At 35.1% G+C, this 20,877-nt stretch overlaps 2 protein-coding genes across 2 annotated transcripts; one reads left to right on the top strand and one right to left on the bottom strand.

The window, feature by feature from the left end:
* Positions 1 to 3,515: 3,515 nt before the first annotated feature.
* LOC145334117 (uncharacterized) lies at positions 3,516 to 5,345 on the bottom strand. The gene is made up of 2 exons (XM_080179406.1): positions 4,290 to 5,345; positions 3,516 to 3,613 (listed from the first exon to the last, which is right to left on the bottom strand). The coding sequence occupies exons 1-2, from the start codon at positions 5,019 to 5,021 to the stop codon at positions 3,527 to 3,529; spliced, it is 819 nt and encodes a 272-aa protein (XP_080035532.1). The 5' UTR covers positions 5,022 to 5,345; the 3' UTR covers positions 3,516 to 3,526.
* A 12,529-nt stretch (positions 5,346 to 17,874) lies between these two features.
* Positions 17,875 to 18,789, top strand: LOC145333826 (uncharacterized). Its single transcript, XM_080179078.1, has 2 exons — positions 17,875 to 18,472; positions 18,649 to 18,789. The coding sequence occupies exon 1, from the start codon at positions 18,093 to 18,095 to the stop codon at positions 18,447 to 18,449; it is 357 nt and encodes a 118-aa protein (XP_080035204.1). The 5' UTR covers positions 17,875 to 18,092; the 3' UTR covers positions 18,450 to 18,472; positions 18,649 to 18,789.
* The last annotated feature ends 2,088 nt before the right edge of the window (positions 18,790 to 20,877 follow it).

Here is a 20,877-nt window from a genome sequence, read left to right as displayed (position 1 = left end):
TTCCTTCAAATGCATTGAATTATACGCTGAAGTTAGGTCAATAGACGTAAAAATCTTCTTTCCTCCAAGTTTGTCAAATAGCTCACCAATGTTAGGCAAAGGGTAACAGATCTTCTCAGTTATCTCATTTAATGAGCGGTAGTCCAGGACAAAACGGACTTTCACCTCGTTAGTATTTCCAACCTTCTTCTTAACAGCAAAAATTCCAGAATTAAACGGTGAATTACATTCTTCTATCACATCTGTTTCCAACCATAAATCAATCTGTTCTTTTAGTTTCTCTGCATGATGAGGATTGAGTCTAATCATCCTATTCTTGAAAGGTTGAGCTCCAGGAACCAACTGAATATCATACTCCTCCAAAGTACAAGATCCAATATCCGTAGGATCAATCGATAACGCCTTGAAATTCTTTAAAAACAAACCAACTATCCTTCCTTTCAAAGAAACATTATCCTTTAAAAACGGAACTTTATCCAACTTCAATTTATCTTTAATAAAACGAATCTTCTTTAATGTTGTTGACACATCTTCTTTAACTCTGTTCTCTTGCAGCATTGCTATCTTCTCCGCCAAAAACAAATTTCCAACCAAAGTACCAGCAGGAACAGATTTCGTAACAGTTTCAAAATTCGTGATTTTAGTCATAATTTTACCGTTCTTTCCCACCTCAGTAATTCCTTCGTTTATCAACAAGTTGTTTCGGCTACAGTAACCTTGTCTAGGAGTTATATAACACAACTGTCCTTCAGGCATATTTCCCTTAGTTGAAACTTCTACCACCACTGTACTCAATGCAGGAATTTCTATTCGATTTTTCAATGAACAAATCCATTTTTGGTCTTGTAACTCAGCTACATTAATCTCAGGTTTCTTAGTTCTTGCTTTCTCCATTTTCTCCAAAACTGTATGAACCAAATTCTTCACTACAATTTTCCGTTTAGCTACTAAATTCACACTGATTCCATGCATCTCAATCCTGTTGCCGTCTTTGGCAAATATCGTCTTCACGTTATTTTTGTTCAGCCAATAACTGCCTAGGTTCATAGGTACAGTCATGCCGGAAATAACAAAGCAATCTTCTTGAAAACTGTGACCTCCAATCTGAAATTCAACATTCCGAACAACACCATCAATCTTGATGCTGGAACCCTGCATGCCTGTTGCTTTCGAATCCGTTTCTTCAATCACACAATCAAGCTTTCTAGCCAACACTTGAGATATCAGGCAGCCTCTTGCATTGCCGCTATCAATTAAGGTCAGGATTTCCATGCCACCAATCTTTGTTGGAACATAGACTTCAGCCGCTCCAGCCGCCATCTCAGAATCTTCATGAAACTTATAAAACAGCTATCTAACTAACACCAACAGTTATGAGGTTGTAACTATCCAATTGTCTATCAAATAACTATCTATCTGTCTACAACAAATAACAAAAGAACTGAATAAAACAATTCACTCACCGACAATATTTCATCCACCAACAGAAACGTCCAAAAATAACAGAAATTCTCCGGCCAACAGAAACTCCCCAAACTATTTGTTAATCCACAATCAGTAAACTTCTCTCCAACCAATCTAAAATATTACAAACTTTTAGATGCCAATTGATGGAAAATCACTGTACATAAGAATTAATATCGATATTAATATATATTTAACAAATTTACAAGACTATTTTTCGAACAGCAATATATATATATAATGGTAATCAAATGGTAACAACATGAAACCATAACAACTCACCATCAAATAAATAATGATGACAGTATCTCCCAATCACCACAAACACTCTTCTCAGCCAATCTAAAATAAATACAATTATTTTAGATGCCATAAATAAATGTTTCACTGAACCAATAACTTGTAACACAATAAAAGAAGTTGTATTAAGAAATATGACATGATCAAACATTATCAATCACCAAGCAAATTAATCTTTCCAAATACCATAAGTTCAATTCTTTGAAATTCAATAAAATATTACCTAACAAAACTATTATTGTCAGATTAAACTGAGATGTATAAAAGGTTTAAAAGTCGAAATTCAACTAACTATATATCTCAATACCTGAGAGCACTTTCTTGCGCAGCTTTGCTTCTCTGCGCAGCTCAATTTTCTGCGCATGGCGCGCTCCACGCCCGATAATCATTGCAGCTACCTCTATACACCGCCCCATGTTGCGCATACCAGCTCTGAGAGATAGTGCAAATTTCTTTGCAAATATGGTCACTCCCCCTTTCTCTCAAACAAAAGAGACAGCTCCCCCATATCTGCGCATACCAACTCTGAGAGGTAGTGCAATATTCGTTGCAAATATGTTCACTCCCCCTTTCTCCTCCAACAAAAGAGACAGCTCCACCATATTTGTGCATACCAGCTCCGAGAGACAGCCCCTCCCTTCCTTCATAGAAAGAGACTTCTCCACGATTATATCTAATGCATTATAACAATTTTGCTTCATGAAATTCTAAACTTCATTAAAAATTTTGCTGAATCAACATCACTAAATCGCAATATAATTGTTTTAAAATCGAATACTTTAAATCACAATAACTGACTCATCTTTTAAAACAATTTTCCACATTTCATCAAAATTTAATACTTTTCAAATATCTAATTTCACATTTTTATCAAATTTAATTCAATTTAAAATTCAATTTAATATTTTTCAATAGCAATTTTACAAAATTGTATTCCTAATTCATTTTTCATTTTCACTTTTTATTATTCCTATCTCTGTTAGACTCCACAACAGTCTGAAACAAAAATGAATTTTCCTAATTTCAACAAAACATAATCAAAAACTAAATTAATTATTTCGATTTCAATTATAACATAATCTCATAATTTCATATAGGCTTATAAACAATATGTTATCTTTTCATAATTCAAAATAAATCATCAAAATAAATTATCACAAAATTAGAGTTGCTTCGTTCACTCTTTATCATTAATTTTGTTTTGTTGTTGTTTATTTACAATGCGCATAAATCAAAACAATGCCGCGTAACAAGTAGAAAATGGAATAAGGTTTTATGATTATAATACATTCAAAACATTAAAACCATAAAATGTCATCTATAATAGCATTATTCCATGCCTCGACTTCCGCTACAAGATCGTCTTCATAATCGCTTGCCCCTAAACCATCGACATGCGCCACTTCCATCGTATCCTCCCCTTCTTTCACCTCTCCTTCAATTTCACCAACCAATTTCTTTTTATCCAAACTATTTTCATTCTTTTTAAAACTCTTTTGCCCCGTCTTATAAGGAACAAAAGGCTTGTTTCCCCACCGCAAAAAGTATTTTCCTTTAGGATTAGGCAACTTTTTATCTCTAATATCAAAACAATCCCTCATCATGTGACCCTTTCTGTTGCAATAATAACAAATAAAACCACCTTGAATTGCGCCAATTAAAGGAATAAGTTCAGCTGGTCCACCAAATTCATCAGCTAAATCAATTTCACATTGATTTATTTCATATGACAAATTATCTTCATCACTAACCTGATCAATAGTTACAGGATTTGACTTGGAACCAACGCCACCAACCATCGTCTTAGCCAAAGCCATCTGGTTTGTTGTACATCCTCTAGCCATTGACCCTGAAATTTGATTAAATTGTAGCCCTTTAACAATCAATTGTGCTTTAACTATTAACTCTGTCCGAAACTTCGTTATCATTCGCACTTGTCCGTCACGCTCCAAATCCAATGCAAATTGACGCATCTGATTAGCCAAAAGTGGAGATAAAACCACATTACACACTTGAGAATAGAAATCCATAAACATATCATCAGTTGGTTTCGGATACGCACGTTTCCAGAAAGATAGTATCTTATCAAAAAATGCATCAATCTTATCATTCTCATGTTGCTTAACACTCAAATACGCATCTTTACACACATTTTTCATGTCGGGTGGTAAAAATGTCTCCCGCATCTTACACAAGTACCCCTTTAATGTTAATTGTCTATTCTCCATATCAGCAGGTTTTAGTGTATAACCACAAGCGGTTCTTACACCCACACATTTATCAAACAAAATTTCCTTACACACTTGATGATTAGTCATATGATAACGTCTAGTAGTCATCCAAAATCTCTCCAAATAATCATCAAAGAAAATCACATCATCGTCAACTGCAAATTCAGGCGCATTTTTTCTGAACTGATCATCAAGTTTAGCACACGTTTCATTGTACCTATGCACATTCTCCTCCCCCTGCGAAACATACAGAGATCTATCTGGTACATAAACAAGAGATTTACACCAACTAACCTGCGAATCACTCAGTCCAGCTTCAAAAAAATTGAGCGTATTAAAATCCTCCGCATCAACCTCAGAAAGGGCTGGCCACCACATGAGAACTCCATTATAGATATTATCCACAGCATCCACTCTAGACAATTCCCAAAGTTTTATGATCTTATCTTCATTTCCCTGCATACCACCAAAAATAGGCCGAGAACCACCAGCAAACAACTTAGGCTTCTCTTCTGATCCTCCAAATCCTCCAGATCCACCAGCCGTCCTCTGCCTCGGCATAGAGTTATTTAAACCATTCTGCTGGTTATTCGACCCATTCTGCTGGGTATTCTGCTGGTTATTCGACCCATTCTGCTGGGTATTCGAACCATTCTGCTGGTCATTCAAACTATTCTGCTGGGCAATCTTTTCAAGAATTCGCTGCTGGCCAGTCATAAACTCATTCACAACAGTCACATTTTCAGTCTTGATATCATTATCAACACTAGGCTCCACCACCTTATTAAGACGATCTTCCAAATCGTCTATCCGAGTAGCCAGTCCAGTAACCGCAGCAACATTAGTATCAACATTATCCGTCAATTCCTGAACTTTCGCCTCCAGCGGCGCCATTCTTCCAGTAAGATTAACCAGCATATCCCCATTGGAATGAATATCACCCTGCAGCGAGGCCAACAATTGGAGCATATACTCCTCCTTCTCCACCGGGGACAACTTCTTGTAATAATCAATGTCCACCTTCATGGCGTCCAAAAAATTCCTGAACAAAACTAAAGCAAAGAAATAATACAATTAAAAGAAAATCTGAGCCGTAGATTCGTACTACACTACTGCGCCAAAATGACGTATAGTAATAGCAAGAACAAACAGCTAAATATTCTTATAAAGTGTATTAATTCAATACAAGGTTAACATACAATATTAACATTAATATTAAGACAACTGTTCACTTTTATGTTCGTGTCGTGTTGCAGAGCAATGTCTTGCTCCGAAACCGTTGACACAAGAACTAAAAGCTAAACTATATAATACATGCATTGCTCTTAAATCAGGAAGAAAGGGACTATACATCACACTAGTATATTTGAAATTAGACAGTATTGTTGGGTTATAGTAAATTTGAAATGTCCAAGAAACCCTTCCGCCGTGTATCATTATACGCCCTGGGCAAGGGTAGGTCAAGGATGCCATGGATATTAAGGGATAAGGTAATGGACATACATCCCCAATGATGATAAACAAATTAATTCTGAAGGTTAATATGATAGGTAGGAAAATTTAACAGTTTGGAATCTAACAATTTAGATTTAATTAAAGTACCCAGCGTTTTTGAGAATGGATAAGATACCGTGTTTATAAAACTTTGGGTACCTCTTTAATTTTCAGTCCTATGTTCCCTTCCTTCTCTGTAAGGATGTGTGACTTATGGGGGGTGGGGAAATTTATTTATTGCCCATTGACCTTTCCCTAATTCTTTGAATTTAACATTACAGGGAGTTCAAGCAAAACTTCCAAGGAGTTTTTGCTATTTAAAAATTTTATTTATAAGATTATTCTACAATAGTTAAATTGTGCCCCTAGCATCTAGGGATTCTATTACAAGATTGACAAATTAGCCTAATACCATTCCAAAACTGAAATATCAAGATAGAGCAGCCTAAAACCACAACAGGATATATGTGAAGCTTCCCTGAATTGGCTCAAGAGTCATTGATATCTTAAGCTTTACTTTATATTATAGGATTCCTACAGCTTCTATGTCAGGTATATGGCATAATTACTTGGGGGGCTTCAAGAAAAAGGGGAGAGGTAAATTAACCATAAATTTCAGTTACAAAAAAAGTTAGATGGATATTTTTTTCAAATGGCAGCAGCATTTTAAATTACCTCTTGGGGCAAAGACCCTAGAGGCTAGGGGCGAAGCCGCTAGTATTATATAAAGAAAGGAAAGGAGCAGGGAAATCCTATAGGTAATTATTAACAAGGGTATGATAACACATTAATAGGATAATAGCAACAAAAACCTTACTGTAATTATTGTTAATTACAAAAAAAAGAAACCCTACAGAGAAAGGGTCAACTCGCCCTGGAAGGGAGGGGACATTGCATGGACGAAAATTTTTATAATAAATTTATCCTATCGTTGGCTCAAAACATTTTCTTGATTTTTTGCCATAGCATTTACGTTAAACTTTTAAACCAATCACTTTAATCTACAAAAGGGCTAATTTTCTATTATTTTATTAAGAACTAGCGGCTTCGCCCCTAGCCAAGATGTTTGATCAAAATAATTTTTCGTTTTTTAGATTTAAAAGAAAAATAATTTTTTTTTTTTGGGGGGGGTATTTTTCATTTTTTGGGGTAGTTAAGGGTATCCCACCCCCCAAGAAAATAGTTATAAACCTTCCCGGGGCCTATGAGAAGCTACCCTGTTAAGGAGAACCCGATCGGTTTAGCGGTTAGCAAGATCCTTTGCTAAAAACAAACAAATAGACAGACATCGTTCTACTTTACATTATAGCTGTCTTATCCCTTAAATTCCCTGCAACTCGCCTCTTTTACTTTTACTTTCAATAATTTTCTTTACCTTCAATTAACCTTTGTTTTTGTAGAAATTAAGAATAGTTATTTCTCGTATCGTATTATAAACGGCTTTCCGCGGATATAGAATGTACAATTATAAGATTAAAACTAGTTTTTTTGCCCCGTGGTGCCGAAGGCACCGGCTAAAAAAACTAGTTTTAATCTTATGATTGTACATTTCTATATTCGTAGAAAACTGGATATAATACGATGCTAGACATAGTTTTTTCGTATTCATGAGAACCGGTTCCTATCCACCGGATTCGAATGAATACGAGAAAAAGGTTTAACCACTAATTTGTGTAGTACCTACCAATCAAAACATATTTAAAACTAGCGAAAGATTTTAAGCCAACCAATGACAGGATATTGCAGCCCAATATCCTCTCCCTCCATGATGCTTACTCAATCTTTGGGACGGGTCAACCCCTATGTGGCAAGAAAAACTGCAATGCCTCCTCTGATTAATACAACTGAGGACCAGACCTCAATAGTAGGTCTCACGGCACTAACAACTATTGCCGACAACTTACCCTTTTATTGCACGACATTTTTGTGATAGTCATAACTGTTCATTGTAATGGGTTGAACCTTTTTTTGGCCGAGGTATTCCCCCTTTTAATACTAATATATCAATGTCGCGAATATCACATAGCAGCAGTAGGTACAGTTTTAAAGCCTTTTGTTATGACGTGGGATAAGCCGGTATGGGTATACATAGGGAAGGTGTGTATATTAGACTGTAAATAACCAGGGATCTAAAGGGATAAGACAATGGCCGATCATTTTATGTACATCTATAATGATGTTACACAAAATTACCCCTTCTGTAGATTATAATTAGTGGTTGAACCGATTGAACACTTAGCTTAATAAACTAACCAATGAATATTCAACAAAAGTCTCCAAAGTTGTTAAGCCAAAGAATAAGAAAGCACTACTATAAAACTTTGGGTACTAGTGTAATAAACAGCCCATAGTCCCCATAGTAAATAACACTGGAACCTAAAGGTTTAAAACCGCGTTATTTTATTCGTTGGATTATATACTTTAGTTACTTTTATCAGTTGGTTTTAAACTATGAATATCCATACAGTAGGGGTAATTTTAATTATCATCATTTTGAATGAATATCAATTTATCATCCATTGTCTTATCCATTAAGATCCCTGAATAAAACTTCTTGATGTAATCTTAGCTAGGTACGCAGTATTTTTTAAAACATAAAATAAAATGTTTTCCTAATATTAAATTGTAGCATGTTAGGAAAAATTGTTGTATCTGTTTTTGACAGTCTATGAATATATTTTGTTAAAAGCAAAACTTTTCTATAATTAGTACGTCACAGTTATCTCGTTTATTTAATTTAGACATTATAGAATTGTCCTGTCGATTTCAAACTTTCTATCATAATTCCTGTAACATTTAGAGACGATTGAGAAATTGTAGCAACACTATAATTGTTACTAGAAAGTCCGTCTATTTAAAACAGTCCGTCCATTCCTAGTATAATAAGGAACAATAATTACAGCGATCATCTGACAACATCCAAAAAAGCGAAGCTCTGTAACGGTAGGACAACCGAACATTAACAATTGTATAGTGTCAGAACTGAATAATCAGAATATAAATGTAAAAAAGTCGAACTAAACAAAATTGTAAGTAAATCTGTTCAAAAACTGCTTAAATACAGGATATTGTTTAAGGACATACTTACATTTTTAGGGCTTGACTATATAGATGCTTCGCTTATACTTTGTTGTCCTAGGAATCAGTATTCCAAAAATAAAAATAATCGGATAATTCTATCAAATAAAAATTTAATGTTAAAAAAATTAAAAAGCAACATGTTTAAAGTGGACGAACGGACTTTCTGGTAACGATTATAGAGTTGCTTCGCTTTCTAACTTGTACCCAACTTCTATAGTATTCATCATGCAAAGTTTAAAATCGACAGGACAATTTTAACATGCCTAAATTAACGAAAAGAGCTATTCGGACGGACGGACAGGCCGACCCTAATTATAGAAAAGATTTGCTTTTAAAAATGTAAATATGTCCTTAAACAGAATCTGTTATTTTTATGTAATCTATAATTTATCAATAAACCTATTTTTATGATTTTTGGATTAAAATTCCTAGGACAAAAGAATACAATGTTATAGTCGAAGCATCTCTATACTCTAGTCCTGAAAATATATTTCTTAAATAGTGTATTTAAGCATTATTACAACAAATTCTCATGTTTATTCATTTAAATTCATATAAGTTAACAATGGCCGATACATTGATATACAGTAAGATATATAAAAGCGGAAATACAATTTAAGTTAGTTAATTTTGACATCTGTGATTGGTGGATTGAAAATTATCTGCGCTCTGATTGGAGAAGCTTAAGTGTCGCACATCATTCACCCAATTAGAGCGCAGGTAGTTTTCAATCCACCTATCCTATTGGTCAAAATTTATGAACTTAAAAAATTATACAAAAAAACGAATTTTATAAAAAATCCTTAAAATTTGATGCAGATTTCAAATCTCCCTCTAACATTAAAATTCCTTCCAATTTATATATCCTAATATACATTCTGATAAACAAAATTACCCCTTCTGTAGATTACAATTAGTGGTTAAAATGTTTGAACACTATACTGAATGAACCAATCAATAAAAATTTAATAAAGTCCATAAAGTTGTTAAGCCAAAGAATAAGAAAACGCTACCATAAAACTTTGGGGACTAGTGTAATAAACAGGCCTCCCTCTCTGATTAATTCGCTTTTATGGATGTTTTTTCATCATATATACTTTTATTCCGTTGTGTATATGTACATAAAAGTATATTATGTAATATTGTCAATATGTACACTTTTTAACAATACCTAATACATATCAATATGGGGATAATAACATCCATACCTTCTCAAAAAGTCGCATTACCTATAGCTTGTAGAATAATCCCCCATTCCTCTTTTCTTTGCTTCTTATCTCAATTTAACCCAAACCCCCTCCCCCCCACATTATGTTCTCTTTTGAATTAGCTACCCTTCTCTATTTTTAGCTTTACTTTTCTTAGGCCTATTCACATCTCTCTCTCTCTCTCTCTCTCTCTCTCTCTCTCTCTCTCTCTCTCTCTCTCACTTTCTCTCTATATCATCCCTTATTAAAGTCTAGCGAAACACCTTGTTTTCTCACCCTTATCTTCCGTTTGAAAACTATGGAATATTCATCTAATTAAAAAAAAATATTCTTTTCAAAAAAATGACTCATTGAACACCACTAGAAACTAAACACAAAAGAATCATTAATTCAACCAACTTATCCTTGACAAATCATTAATATCTAATTTACTCTATTAGCTTGGAGACTTTTATCCTAAAAGAAATCATAGTTATAATCGAATTATGCCTTTTTACACCATCTTTACACTAATTCCAAGGATGAGGTTTAGCTTAAAGATTAGAAACAGTGGCATTATGAGAACAGGTTCTACCCCATCCCTTATTCTCTTCCCCACATTTCGTTTCATTAACAATTCCTTCCATCAAAACTTAATAATGCTACTCAATAATGTAGCTCAGGCTCTCTAAAATAACATATAAGCTGATGTTGAAATGGGAAATACAAATATTTTATTCTGAAAATAATTTATCCAAGTATGTCTGTCGACATAGAAAGAGAAAGGGGCGCAATCACTCATTTCACTCTTTTTTTTTTGATTTTTTATGATTATGTTCTACATATATTGTGTAAGTAGGTTTATTAACTAAGAAACAAATATATCTTACAAAATATATGCAGAGGTATATAATCTTTGACAAAATTGGTACACACTTCATAATTTATTGCTAGGAATTAATGTTGCAATTATATAAAAATGCATAAATTGAGAATGTAAGTATTGCACAGATGTATATCACAACCCCAACATATGAAGTAGTGTGACATTATTTTGCTGATGATCAAACCAAGGGGTGTGTGTTAGGGAGGGACATTTTAGGCCTTAGAGAGGGGGGGGGGGGCTATTGACCCAAATGGGACTGGATAAGAAAATTCCGAAAATAGAAATGACTCAAAAGTTACGCAAATTCTGATCTCAACTTTCACGTTTTTAAAAAAATGCAATATATGTAATAATAGCTATTAAAACTTTTTTTAAGCATAACTTTTATCTTTTTAGGATATTAATTAAATAAGAAAAATATGTTTACCAAATGCAATTTGTGATCAAACACATAATTGAAAAAAAATGCAAGACATAGCTTTTATTTTAAGAAAGACTAAGGGCAACGCCCACTAGAAGCCTCTAGGTGTTCTTAAGGTGGGAGGGGGATAAGTTAACCGCCCTTTTACTTTTTAATTTGAGCTTTAATGAGGAATATTAAAAAAATTTGAGGCGGGGGATTTTAATTTGGCAGGGTGGAGATTCGCTTTCCCAAAATAGTTAAAAACCTTACCTGTACTTAAAAAAAGCTTAATTGCACTGGAAAACCAAACAGGTGTCATTTTTTTATATAAAAAATTATTAAAAAAATTGGCGCATTTGTATAAACATCAAGAATGACGCTAAAAAGGGGGGACTGAAAAAGAGAGGGGAAGAACAGGTTTTAAGAATTCCAATTTATATAATAAACCAATCTCCTGTTATCACCCAAATGTCCCCTTTGGTTTGCACTCAAATGTAAATGAATCAAGTTTTATTTGACCCTTGTTGGTTTCAAGGTGGCTAGAAGAGGGGGGGGGGCATTGAACACACCCCACTGTGTTTTTTTATTTCTATCTCATTTTCTGTGTGTGAAAGAGGGCTATAACTATAACTATGCAACTTTTTAATTGTGGTGATTTCATATGTTGATAGCTAAAATTTTACGATTTGGGTACATGTTGCCAGTAAACCTTGCAGGGAAATCAAGAGTAAAATAATTTTTTGACTTAAAAAAATCCAGAGAAAATTCTGACTTCTTACACTTTACCAATAAACTGCCCAATCATTCAACTTTGTTTACCCAAGAGTGGCCTAAATGCATGCATTGAGAATTAGTATCTCAACCAGAGTGAAACATCTGACATCTTTTACTTTGCTTTTAACTTGAAATCATTCCACTGTGATTTCCAAGAGTGGCCTGCCTACTAACATAGAGCAAGTTTGAGTTTTGGCCAATTCAATAAAGAATCCTACATGTTACACTTTACTAATAAATTGCATAATTTTTCCACTGTAAGTACCTGCACAGTGCATAGGAATAGACTGAGAAATAGTAGACCAACTTGTAACACTTTACTAATAAACTTTGCAATTATTCCACTGTGGTTTGCAAGAGTGGCCTGCATAAATTGAGAGTGAGTATCTCAACTGGAGAAAAAAATCGACTTGTTACATGAACTGCGCAATTATTCCACTGTGATTATCTAGAGTGGCCTGCCCATGTGTAGATAGAGAAGCTCAACTGGTAAAAAACCCTGACTTGTTACACTTTACCAATAAATTACATAATCATTCCACTGTGATTCCCTACTCACCGTTGGACCCTCAGATGTAAAAACTTTATTTTAGTGTTTGGCCAAAATGACTTAGCAATTGTATCTGTAAGTACGTCTTATAACACCCTTTGCTATTTTTAAAATCCTAGAAAATTTTTTTTGCAAGAAAATCGCATAAATTCGCGACCTTTTTTAGAACCACTACATAACTCGATTTTTAAAACTTTTTATATAAAATCCTTTTTACAAAAAATATCAATAATTACTTAAAATTAAACCTGAAAGAAAAAAATCTCATTACACGTGTTAATTTGCATGTTTTAGGTCTTTTTTTTGAGGAAAGTATAACTTCCACATTTTTGACAATATTTATATTTTTTTAACATTTCAAAGTAAAATATAATAAAACTTAAACAATTTTTCTTGAATTATCAGTTGAAAATTTCATCAAACATGCAATTTAAGTGATGAAAATTTAATAAAATCATTTTTTGAATGTTTAGAATTACTAATTTTCTACATTTAAAACAAAATGTTGACAAAATTTAAAAACATTTCAACATATAACTTCAAAAATCAATAACATTTTATAAAAAGATGTTTCAAAAAATAAATCATTATAAGGTATTAAAATGCATTTGAAATTACTTAAAATTAAAACGAGAACATCTTTTTACACTGTATTCTGTGTAATAGAGTTTAAATGACATGATTAGTGAATGAAATATTTCCTAAACTCATTAAGCCTTTTTGTGACTATATTAAAAATAATTTATTTTGTTTTATATTGTTTTTTTATTCAAATATTTGACAAAATTTTCCCTACATCAATAAAATAAAGTCAGTTTTTTACTGTTTCCAGGTTTTTCTTTATAATTATAACAATTAAATATAATATAAATCTTCATTATCTTTTATTTGAATTATCATACACATTAAAATGTAAAGTATAAGCTAGAATAGCACTTTTTTCAACGAATATTTTAATGACATTATATCAAAATAATTCCTCTTAAATATCACACAACATATGATTGGGAAGTATAGCCATTTCTTGGAGGTATAATATTTACAAAAATACCATTAATTCTGTTTTTATCAGAAGTTAAAAAAATTGAACAATTCTAAAACAATGGTTGGCTGTCTAGATATTGAGTACACTAAGACTACGGCTCTGTTCTATTGAAATAACGTTGCAAAAAGAGGGGTTCTGAAAGTAATCTACCTATTTTTTTTTAAAGAACCAACAAGTACTGGTAGTATCTTTTTTCTTGTAATCTAGCAGACAATCAAATCATAACACAATTTTCATGATAAAATATTCAGGTTTCTACTTCACATTTTAAAAAATATACTGATCAATAAAATGTTCAAAATTTTACTTTGTACTAGTTGAAAAAAATATGTTGTAATTCTTATTTTAAAGTTACATTTTTATCCCTGACAAAATCATAGACGACTTTTAAAGGCATCTTATCTAAACTTTTTGAAGAAAAACTTAAAAACGTTAATTAAGTATGAAAACTATTTTCTTCAATTTTTCTGAAGTTATTATCACATTCTATGGGTTTTTTATTATCATTTACTTATATCGAAAGTGCCAAACATTGTACCCTAACTTATTCATTTAATAAAAAACCAACCGTGTACTTGTAAGAAAAACCCAACTTGTTACACTCTACCAATAAACTACGCAATTATTCCACTGTGATTCCCTAGAGTGGCCTGTCCATGTGTAGATAGAGAGACTCAACTGGTAAAAAACCCTGACTTGTTACACTTTACTAATAAATTACATAATTATTCCACTGTGATTCCCTAGAGTGGCCTACCTACTAGCGTAGAGAGCGGGAACAAGTGTTGGCCAACTAGAGAGCAGAGAAATGGTAGGAGAGAAATTTTGGGAGAAAACCTCTGATATATCATTCCCTCTGATACAATATCATTCCACAGTTTAGACATCATTGCGACCAGTGGCAGAGCCATGATGCTTGTGATTAGAAAAAATGCATTTTTATATGTTTTTTTTGTAACATTTTTTTTGCCAAAATTTGATTCTGTTTTATAACTTTTGCATGAATTTTGATTATTTTAACCATCTGAAAAAGCAACAGATTCATAAAATTAATGTAAAATTGAAATTTATTTGAAGCCAATTTTATGTGTATATTATGTTTACATTTCAAGACTTGAAAAACTGAAGAAGATCAAAGTAAATTTCTGTCCATCAATCTGTCTATCTATCTATCTTTATTATCTGTCTATCTGTCTGTTTGTTTATCTATCTCATTCTAGATTTATATTTGTTTTTCTTTGATTAACTTATTTCTTAAAAGTCGTTTTTTTCTTATTAGCTTAAATATTTATAAATCTTAAATTTAAAGAAAAGATTAAAGCAATTTCTTTGTACTAGAGACTGCGCCTCTAACATCTAGAAGCTCTGTATTCGAAGGTTGGAGAAAGCATAAAAATCCCAAGAGCTACATATGAAAATAATATAGCATAAAACCATCGTGGGACTTATGTAAAGCTTCCATAAAATGAAGAACTTACCTAAATTTTTTCAATAATTATCGAAATCTTAAGCTAGAGACAAAAATCATACTACTTTAATCATAACTAGCGGCTTCGCCCCTAGCCTCTAGGGGCTTTGCCCCAAGAGGTGATAAAAAAAATTATTGCGAAAATCGTAAAGGACCATGGAAATCTCCTTCAAAAAAAAAAAAAAAAAAAAAAAAAATGGGGGGGGATTTTTTGTTTTTTTGGGGGGTTGGGGGTGTCCCACCCCCCGAGAAAATAGCTTAAAACCACCACAGGACCAATAGGTAGATACCCTGAAGAGTAGAATCCGATCGGTTCAGTGGTTACCGAGATCTTAAGGGACAGACAGACAGACGGACAGACGGTCAGACGGACAGACGGACAGACAGACATAGTTCTACTTTGTATTATAGATAAGAACCAATTTTTCGCATATAATATAAAATATTACCACAAGAAACCTAAATCAGCCAAATAATAATTATGACTTTATGTTCTTTTGAACAAATTTTAAAACATATTTTTTAAAAATGCAAAATTTTAAAATAATTTCAAGAAATTCTAGATTCCATTAAATATTAATACTGCTATTTCATATTTATTTCATTTTCTTTAGGATTTATACGTTTGTGCGTCCATATGGATTTGTACAGAAACTCTCAAACGATTAAGATTGAGAAGGTTTGATTAAAGCGAAATATATTTTTTACTGAAGGATTTTGTTCTTGTTTTATGTAGTATAGCTCTACACCGCCACGTTTTTTGGGATTTATTATTACTTAAATTAATCTTAAACCAGATTATTGTGTACTCTAATAAATCGCGTATTGTAGCTGGTTAAAATAACGAAAACCCCATCTCCCCATTTACATTATTCTGCATCCATAATGTGACTAAACAAAGAATAAATTGTAGATTGATTCATGTTAGAATTATCCTATGTATGCAAAACTATGCATTTAGAATCTTGCATTGAAAGCGTGGCATCTTTATAATTAAAACTTTAAACTTTAAAATTTGTAGTTTTTAATGTTGACATATTATTATTATTTTAATCATATCTTTGGCTGTAGCTTCAGATCTCAATAACTTCTGAACCGATTTAGTTCTCTTATTTAGGTAAGCTTCACATACCTCTTGTGATTTAAATCTTGGGACCAACTGTATGGTTTTATGCTATTTTTCTACACCTTCTCTCATCTTTGAACACAGAGGCCCTAGAGGCAAGGGGCGTAGCTGCTAGTACTATAAAAAGTATTTCTTAGGACGACTATGCCGCATACTGGTTAAGAATTACGCAAGGGGATGTTTTACGAATGAAATTATTGCTAGATTTTTAATTTAAGATGATTAGTTGAGCTTTATATTTATGGATTTAGTTATACTTGTATTATGGCAACTTTTATATTTTGTATTAAAGGTCATTTTGATGCATATTTTGTAAAATTGTAATCATAACAGGAACAAGGATGACAATATCCATACGAAGCGAAGCACACATAAATCATGGATACTGAGATTTGAAAAGCATTTGCTAAAATTAAGAATAGATATATTGGAGGGAGAAAATCACGAAAGTATTTAGATATTATTTAATATCATTATTTTAGTTGATGACAAAGTAAATTATGCTCAGAACAATGGGAAATCTATTTTGATACTATTATCGACAACAATGTCTCTAATAGACAGACAGCCGGACGGATAATCTAATTTATAGAAAAACTTGGATACTAAAAATTACATTTGATAAAAACGAACATAATAACCTTTTTTTTTACATAAAATTTGATCTAAACCCAATTGTATAATCTCAAATCATTATATATTAATATATCCTTGTATACCGCTTTGTAAACTGCTAGTTGAAAAACACCAATAAAGTTTTGAATCTAATGAATGAGAGTAGTTGTTTTTAAAACTTTTGGGACCCTTAGAATATACAGTGCAATGAAATAAATAAGACTTAAAGAGTATCTTCGCTTTAATATAGACTGTTGCATTTACTTTTAAAAGTGCATTTTTATGAAGGGATCTTAAGGGATAAGACAATGGATTATAAAATTTAAATTCATCTCCAATGATGTTAAACAAAATTACCACTTTTGTAAATTGAAATCATTGGTTGAAAAGTTGGAAACCAACCAATAAAAATTTAATAAAAGCACCCAAAGTTATAAAACTTTGATTGCCAGTGTAATTAATAACACAATGTCCCCTCCCTCCCGAATTATTATGCAATTGTAAATTATTTGAAAAGAAACTTAAGACAAAAAAATGTATCCAACACTTTTTCATTAATTAAGATCAAATTTTGTTTTTCTTATTTGGGATTTAAATCCATTTATCGTCCATGTTGTATCACTTAATAACATATTATCAGAGATGGGGTTTTATAAAAAATGCCGCGTTTTTCGACATTTTTTATACATTGATTGATTGAACGAAGACAATAGGATTTCAACAGAGTATACAACTTAAGAATTCAAAATTTTAAAATTATTATTTTAGCCATTTGTATAATGTCTAATACAGCTCTAAAAAGACGTATGAATTAATATGCATCAAAAATGGATTTGTTTTTCTTTTATGAAGGCTGTACCAACAAAAGCGAAATAATGAAATAAATAGTTTTATACTCTGTTTATATTTCGCGAATGCCACGCTTGTTCTACATGTCTAAAAAAATGTCGAAAAAACGCGTCATTTTTTACAAAACCCCATCTTAGTAGTACCAAATCACCAGAGACCAAGGGATAAATTAACATAAATCCCCAATGTTGACAAACAAGTTACCCCTTTTGTACAGGGAGTAAGGGAGGGGACAATGGGCAAATAATTCAATATAAGAGTTATCAAAGAAAGGGCATGAAATCCAGTTTAATCCAATAAATTTGTAGGAAATTATAAAGGGATTGTTAATTGTTGTATTGGCTGCTCATAGTCCATTTTTGTGTCCGGTTCGTCATCAGTAGGTAGGGGGGGGGGAGGCTTATGGAGGGGGCTCTGGAGGGGGGCGTTGAAGGGGAGGAAGGCTGGTGAAACTTGGGTGTGATGATAGGAAGGCAGCTACAAGGGTGGGATTATGCCAGAGGTCAATGGGATTAAGGTTGGTGGAGTTATTAGGGCAGGAAAAGAGGTGTTGGACAGTTTCAGGGGTAGGATTGTTGGGGCAGGATGGGCAGTTGGGTGAAAGAGAAGCGTTGATGGAATGCAGGTAACTTTGGAGCTTAGGACAAGAGTTGGATCTCAATTGGGAGAGGATGGTTCTGTAGTGCCTGGAAAGTTGGATCTCAGAGGGGTTGATGTTGGGAGGGGCGTGGTTAAGGACAGGATTAGGGGGATAGGAATTGATGGCTTGGGTAACTGCAGAGGTGTGGAGTCGGGAGATGGTGGATTTGTAATTTGCAGGGAGGAGAGTGTTCTCAGGGGTGGGAAATGGTTGGAGAGTCGGGAGGAACATGGATTGGAGGATGGATTTCTTGGATCTAGGACCAGGAGGGGTTGTGACATTGGGGAAGGATGGGTAAGAGGGACGGAGGGAGGAGGCCAGGTACTGGGAGCATAAAAGGGAGAGGTGATTCCGTACTGGTAGGATTTTAGTTTCTTGGTGGAGGTGGCTAATGGGGGATTTTTTGGTGGAACCAGTACAGATGCGGAGGGCTTGGTTTTGGAGGACTTGGAGTTTATCAATGTTGTTTTTGGAGGTGTTAGGAAACCAGACAGGACAGGCATAGGTGGTGATGGGGCGGAGGAGGGTGTTGTAGGTGGTGAGGAGGGTCTCCTTCTGGTGGCCCCATTTGGTGCCAGCCAGACATTTAAGGATTCTGAGGCGGGAGGAAATTTTAGAGGAAATGGTGGAGACATGGGAACTGAAATTGAAAAAGGTGTCAAAGGTAACTCCAAGGATTTTAGGGGTTTTCTCAAGGGGGAGTGTGGAGCCGTTAATTTGGACTTGAGGATGGAGGTTGGATTGGTGTTTACGGTCAGGAGTGAAAAGGGTGACAGTGGATTTGTTGGGGGCGATGGAGAGGCCATTGGTGGAGGCCCAGTCAGCGATTAAGGAGAGGTGGGAGTTGATGGATTCGACTGACTCTGAAAGGAGTTGAGGTCATCGGCATAGGAGGAGGTGGTGGCGGGGGGGTTGTGGGGGGCATCTGCTATGTAGAAGTTGAAAAGGACGGGGGAAATAACAGAGCCTTGGGGGACACCAGTGTGGACAATTTTGGGGGAGGAGTTGGTGTTTTGGTAGGAGCAGAAGGCCATCCTGCCACGCAGGTAGCAGGATAGCCATCTGATGATGTTTGGATGGAGGTTTGATGAGGAGATTTTTTGGAGAAGGAGATGGATTGGGATGCAATCAAAGGCTTTGGACAGGTCAATGGAAGCTACGGTTGTGCGGCTGGGGGGGAGGTTTTGGTTGAAACCGTTAGCAATGGAGGAGGAAAGATTAAGGAGTGAGGATGTGGTGGAGTGGATGGGTTTGAAGCCATGTTGAGTGGGGTGGGTGGAGAGGGATTGTTTAAGGTATGGGAGAAGGAGGCGTTTAAGGACTTTAGCTGCAGGACAGAGGAGGGAGATTGGGCAGTAGGAGGTGGAAAGGTCAGGGGGTTTACCAGGTTTGAGGAGGGCAATAATTTTGGAGAGCTTCCAAATGGCAGGGATATTAGCAGCGGAAATGGAGAGGTTGAAGAGTTTGGTAAGGTAGGAGATGCCATTTGGACCAAGGTGTTTGAGGTGGAGGATGTTGAGGTGATCAGGACCAAGTGCAGATGAGTTTGAGGAATTTTTAATGGCTTCAAGGACGAGGGCAGGGGTGAAAGGTTGGAAATCTCTGTTGAGGCGGTGGCGGTGTCTAATTTTGCGGATAATTTTTCTGGAGAAAGGGTTGGAGGTGTGGCGGGAGACAGAGGTGAATTGTTTGGTAAAGGATTCAGCAATGTGGGCGTGGGAGGTGTGAACTTTGTTGTTGAAGGAAATGGGTTGGTTGGAGGGAGGGGAATTGTTTTTGCCAGAAAGGGATTTGAGGAGGGACCAGAATTTGGAAGGGTTGGTTCTATGGTCGGATTTGGAAAGGGTTTCTTGCCATTTTTTGTTGGAGTGTTGGTTAACTATTGAGGAAATTTGTTCATTGAGGATTTGGATTTGAGGATCATGGGGGTTAATTTCTCTTAAGGAGTCTCTTTGCTGGATAAGGGGCTTAGCAGACTGGGGGAGGGAGGGATTGGAGTTTTTGATGAAGCCAGCAGGGACTGTGTGTTTGGAGGCAATTTGGAGGATTTGGCGGAAAGTGGCTTCACCTTGGGAGCAGGAGGAAGGTTCAGGAAGATTTTCAAAGAGGGTTTCAGTTTCAAGGGTGAAGGTGTCCCAGTCTGCTTTACAGAAGTTGTGGAAGGTTTTGACAGGTTGGGGGTTTCTGTTGATTTCAGGCAGGGAGAGGAGGATGGGGAGGTGATCAGAACGGAGGGTGGTGAGGGTGTGCCAGGAGAAGTCAAGTGCAAGGTGGGCAGAGCATAGGGAAAGGTCGGGGGAGGTAGGTTGGCCGTTGGGGGGGAGGCGGGTGGGGGAGTCCTCGTTGAGGAGGCAGAGGCTGCTCTCATTGAGAGCTTCCAGCAGAGCCTCCCCACGATTCATGGCAGATTGGTCAAGAGTGATGGAGTTCTAGGCAGGGTTGTGGGCATTGAAATCACCGACTAGGATAAGATTATTTGGGTTGTCAAAGAGGAGGTTAAAGTCAGGGGTGTATTGGGGGGGACAGGAGGAATGTGGAGGAAGGTAAAGGTTGATGATTTGTGTAGGAGAGCCATTGCGGGAAATTTGGATACCATCAATCTCTAGGGGGCCATTGGAAAGGTGATTGAGGTCAAGGTGGGTGAAGGGGATGTCATCAGCAATAAGGAAGGCTTTTCCTCCACCAGGTCGGTCTTGACGATCCTTCCTGAGAAAGTTATAGCCAGGGAGGGGTTTGGGATTGGATTTGCTGGAGAGTTTGGTTT

Source organism: Acartia tonsa, chromosome 12, assembly GCF_053477335.1.
Source record: "Acartia tonsa isolate MP-2025a chromosome 12, ASM5347733v1, whole genome shotgun sequence".
Classification (NCBI taxonomy): Eukaryota; Metazoa; Arthropoda; class Copepoda; order Calanoida; family Acartiidae; genus Acartia; species Acartia tonsa.
Note: the sequence above shows the minus strand (reverse complement) of the source record. Positions and strands in the feature narration are given on the sequence as shown.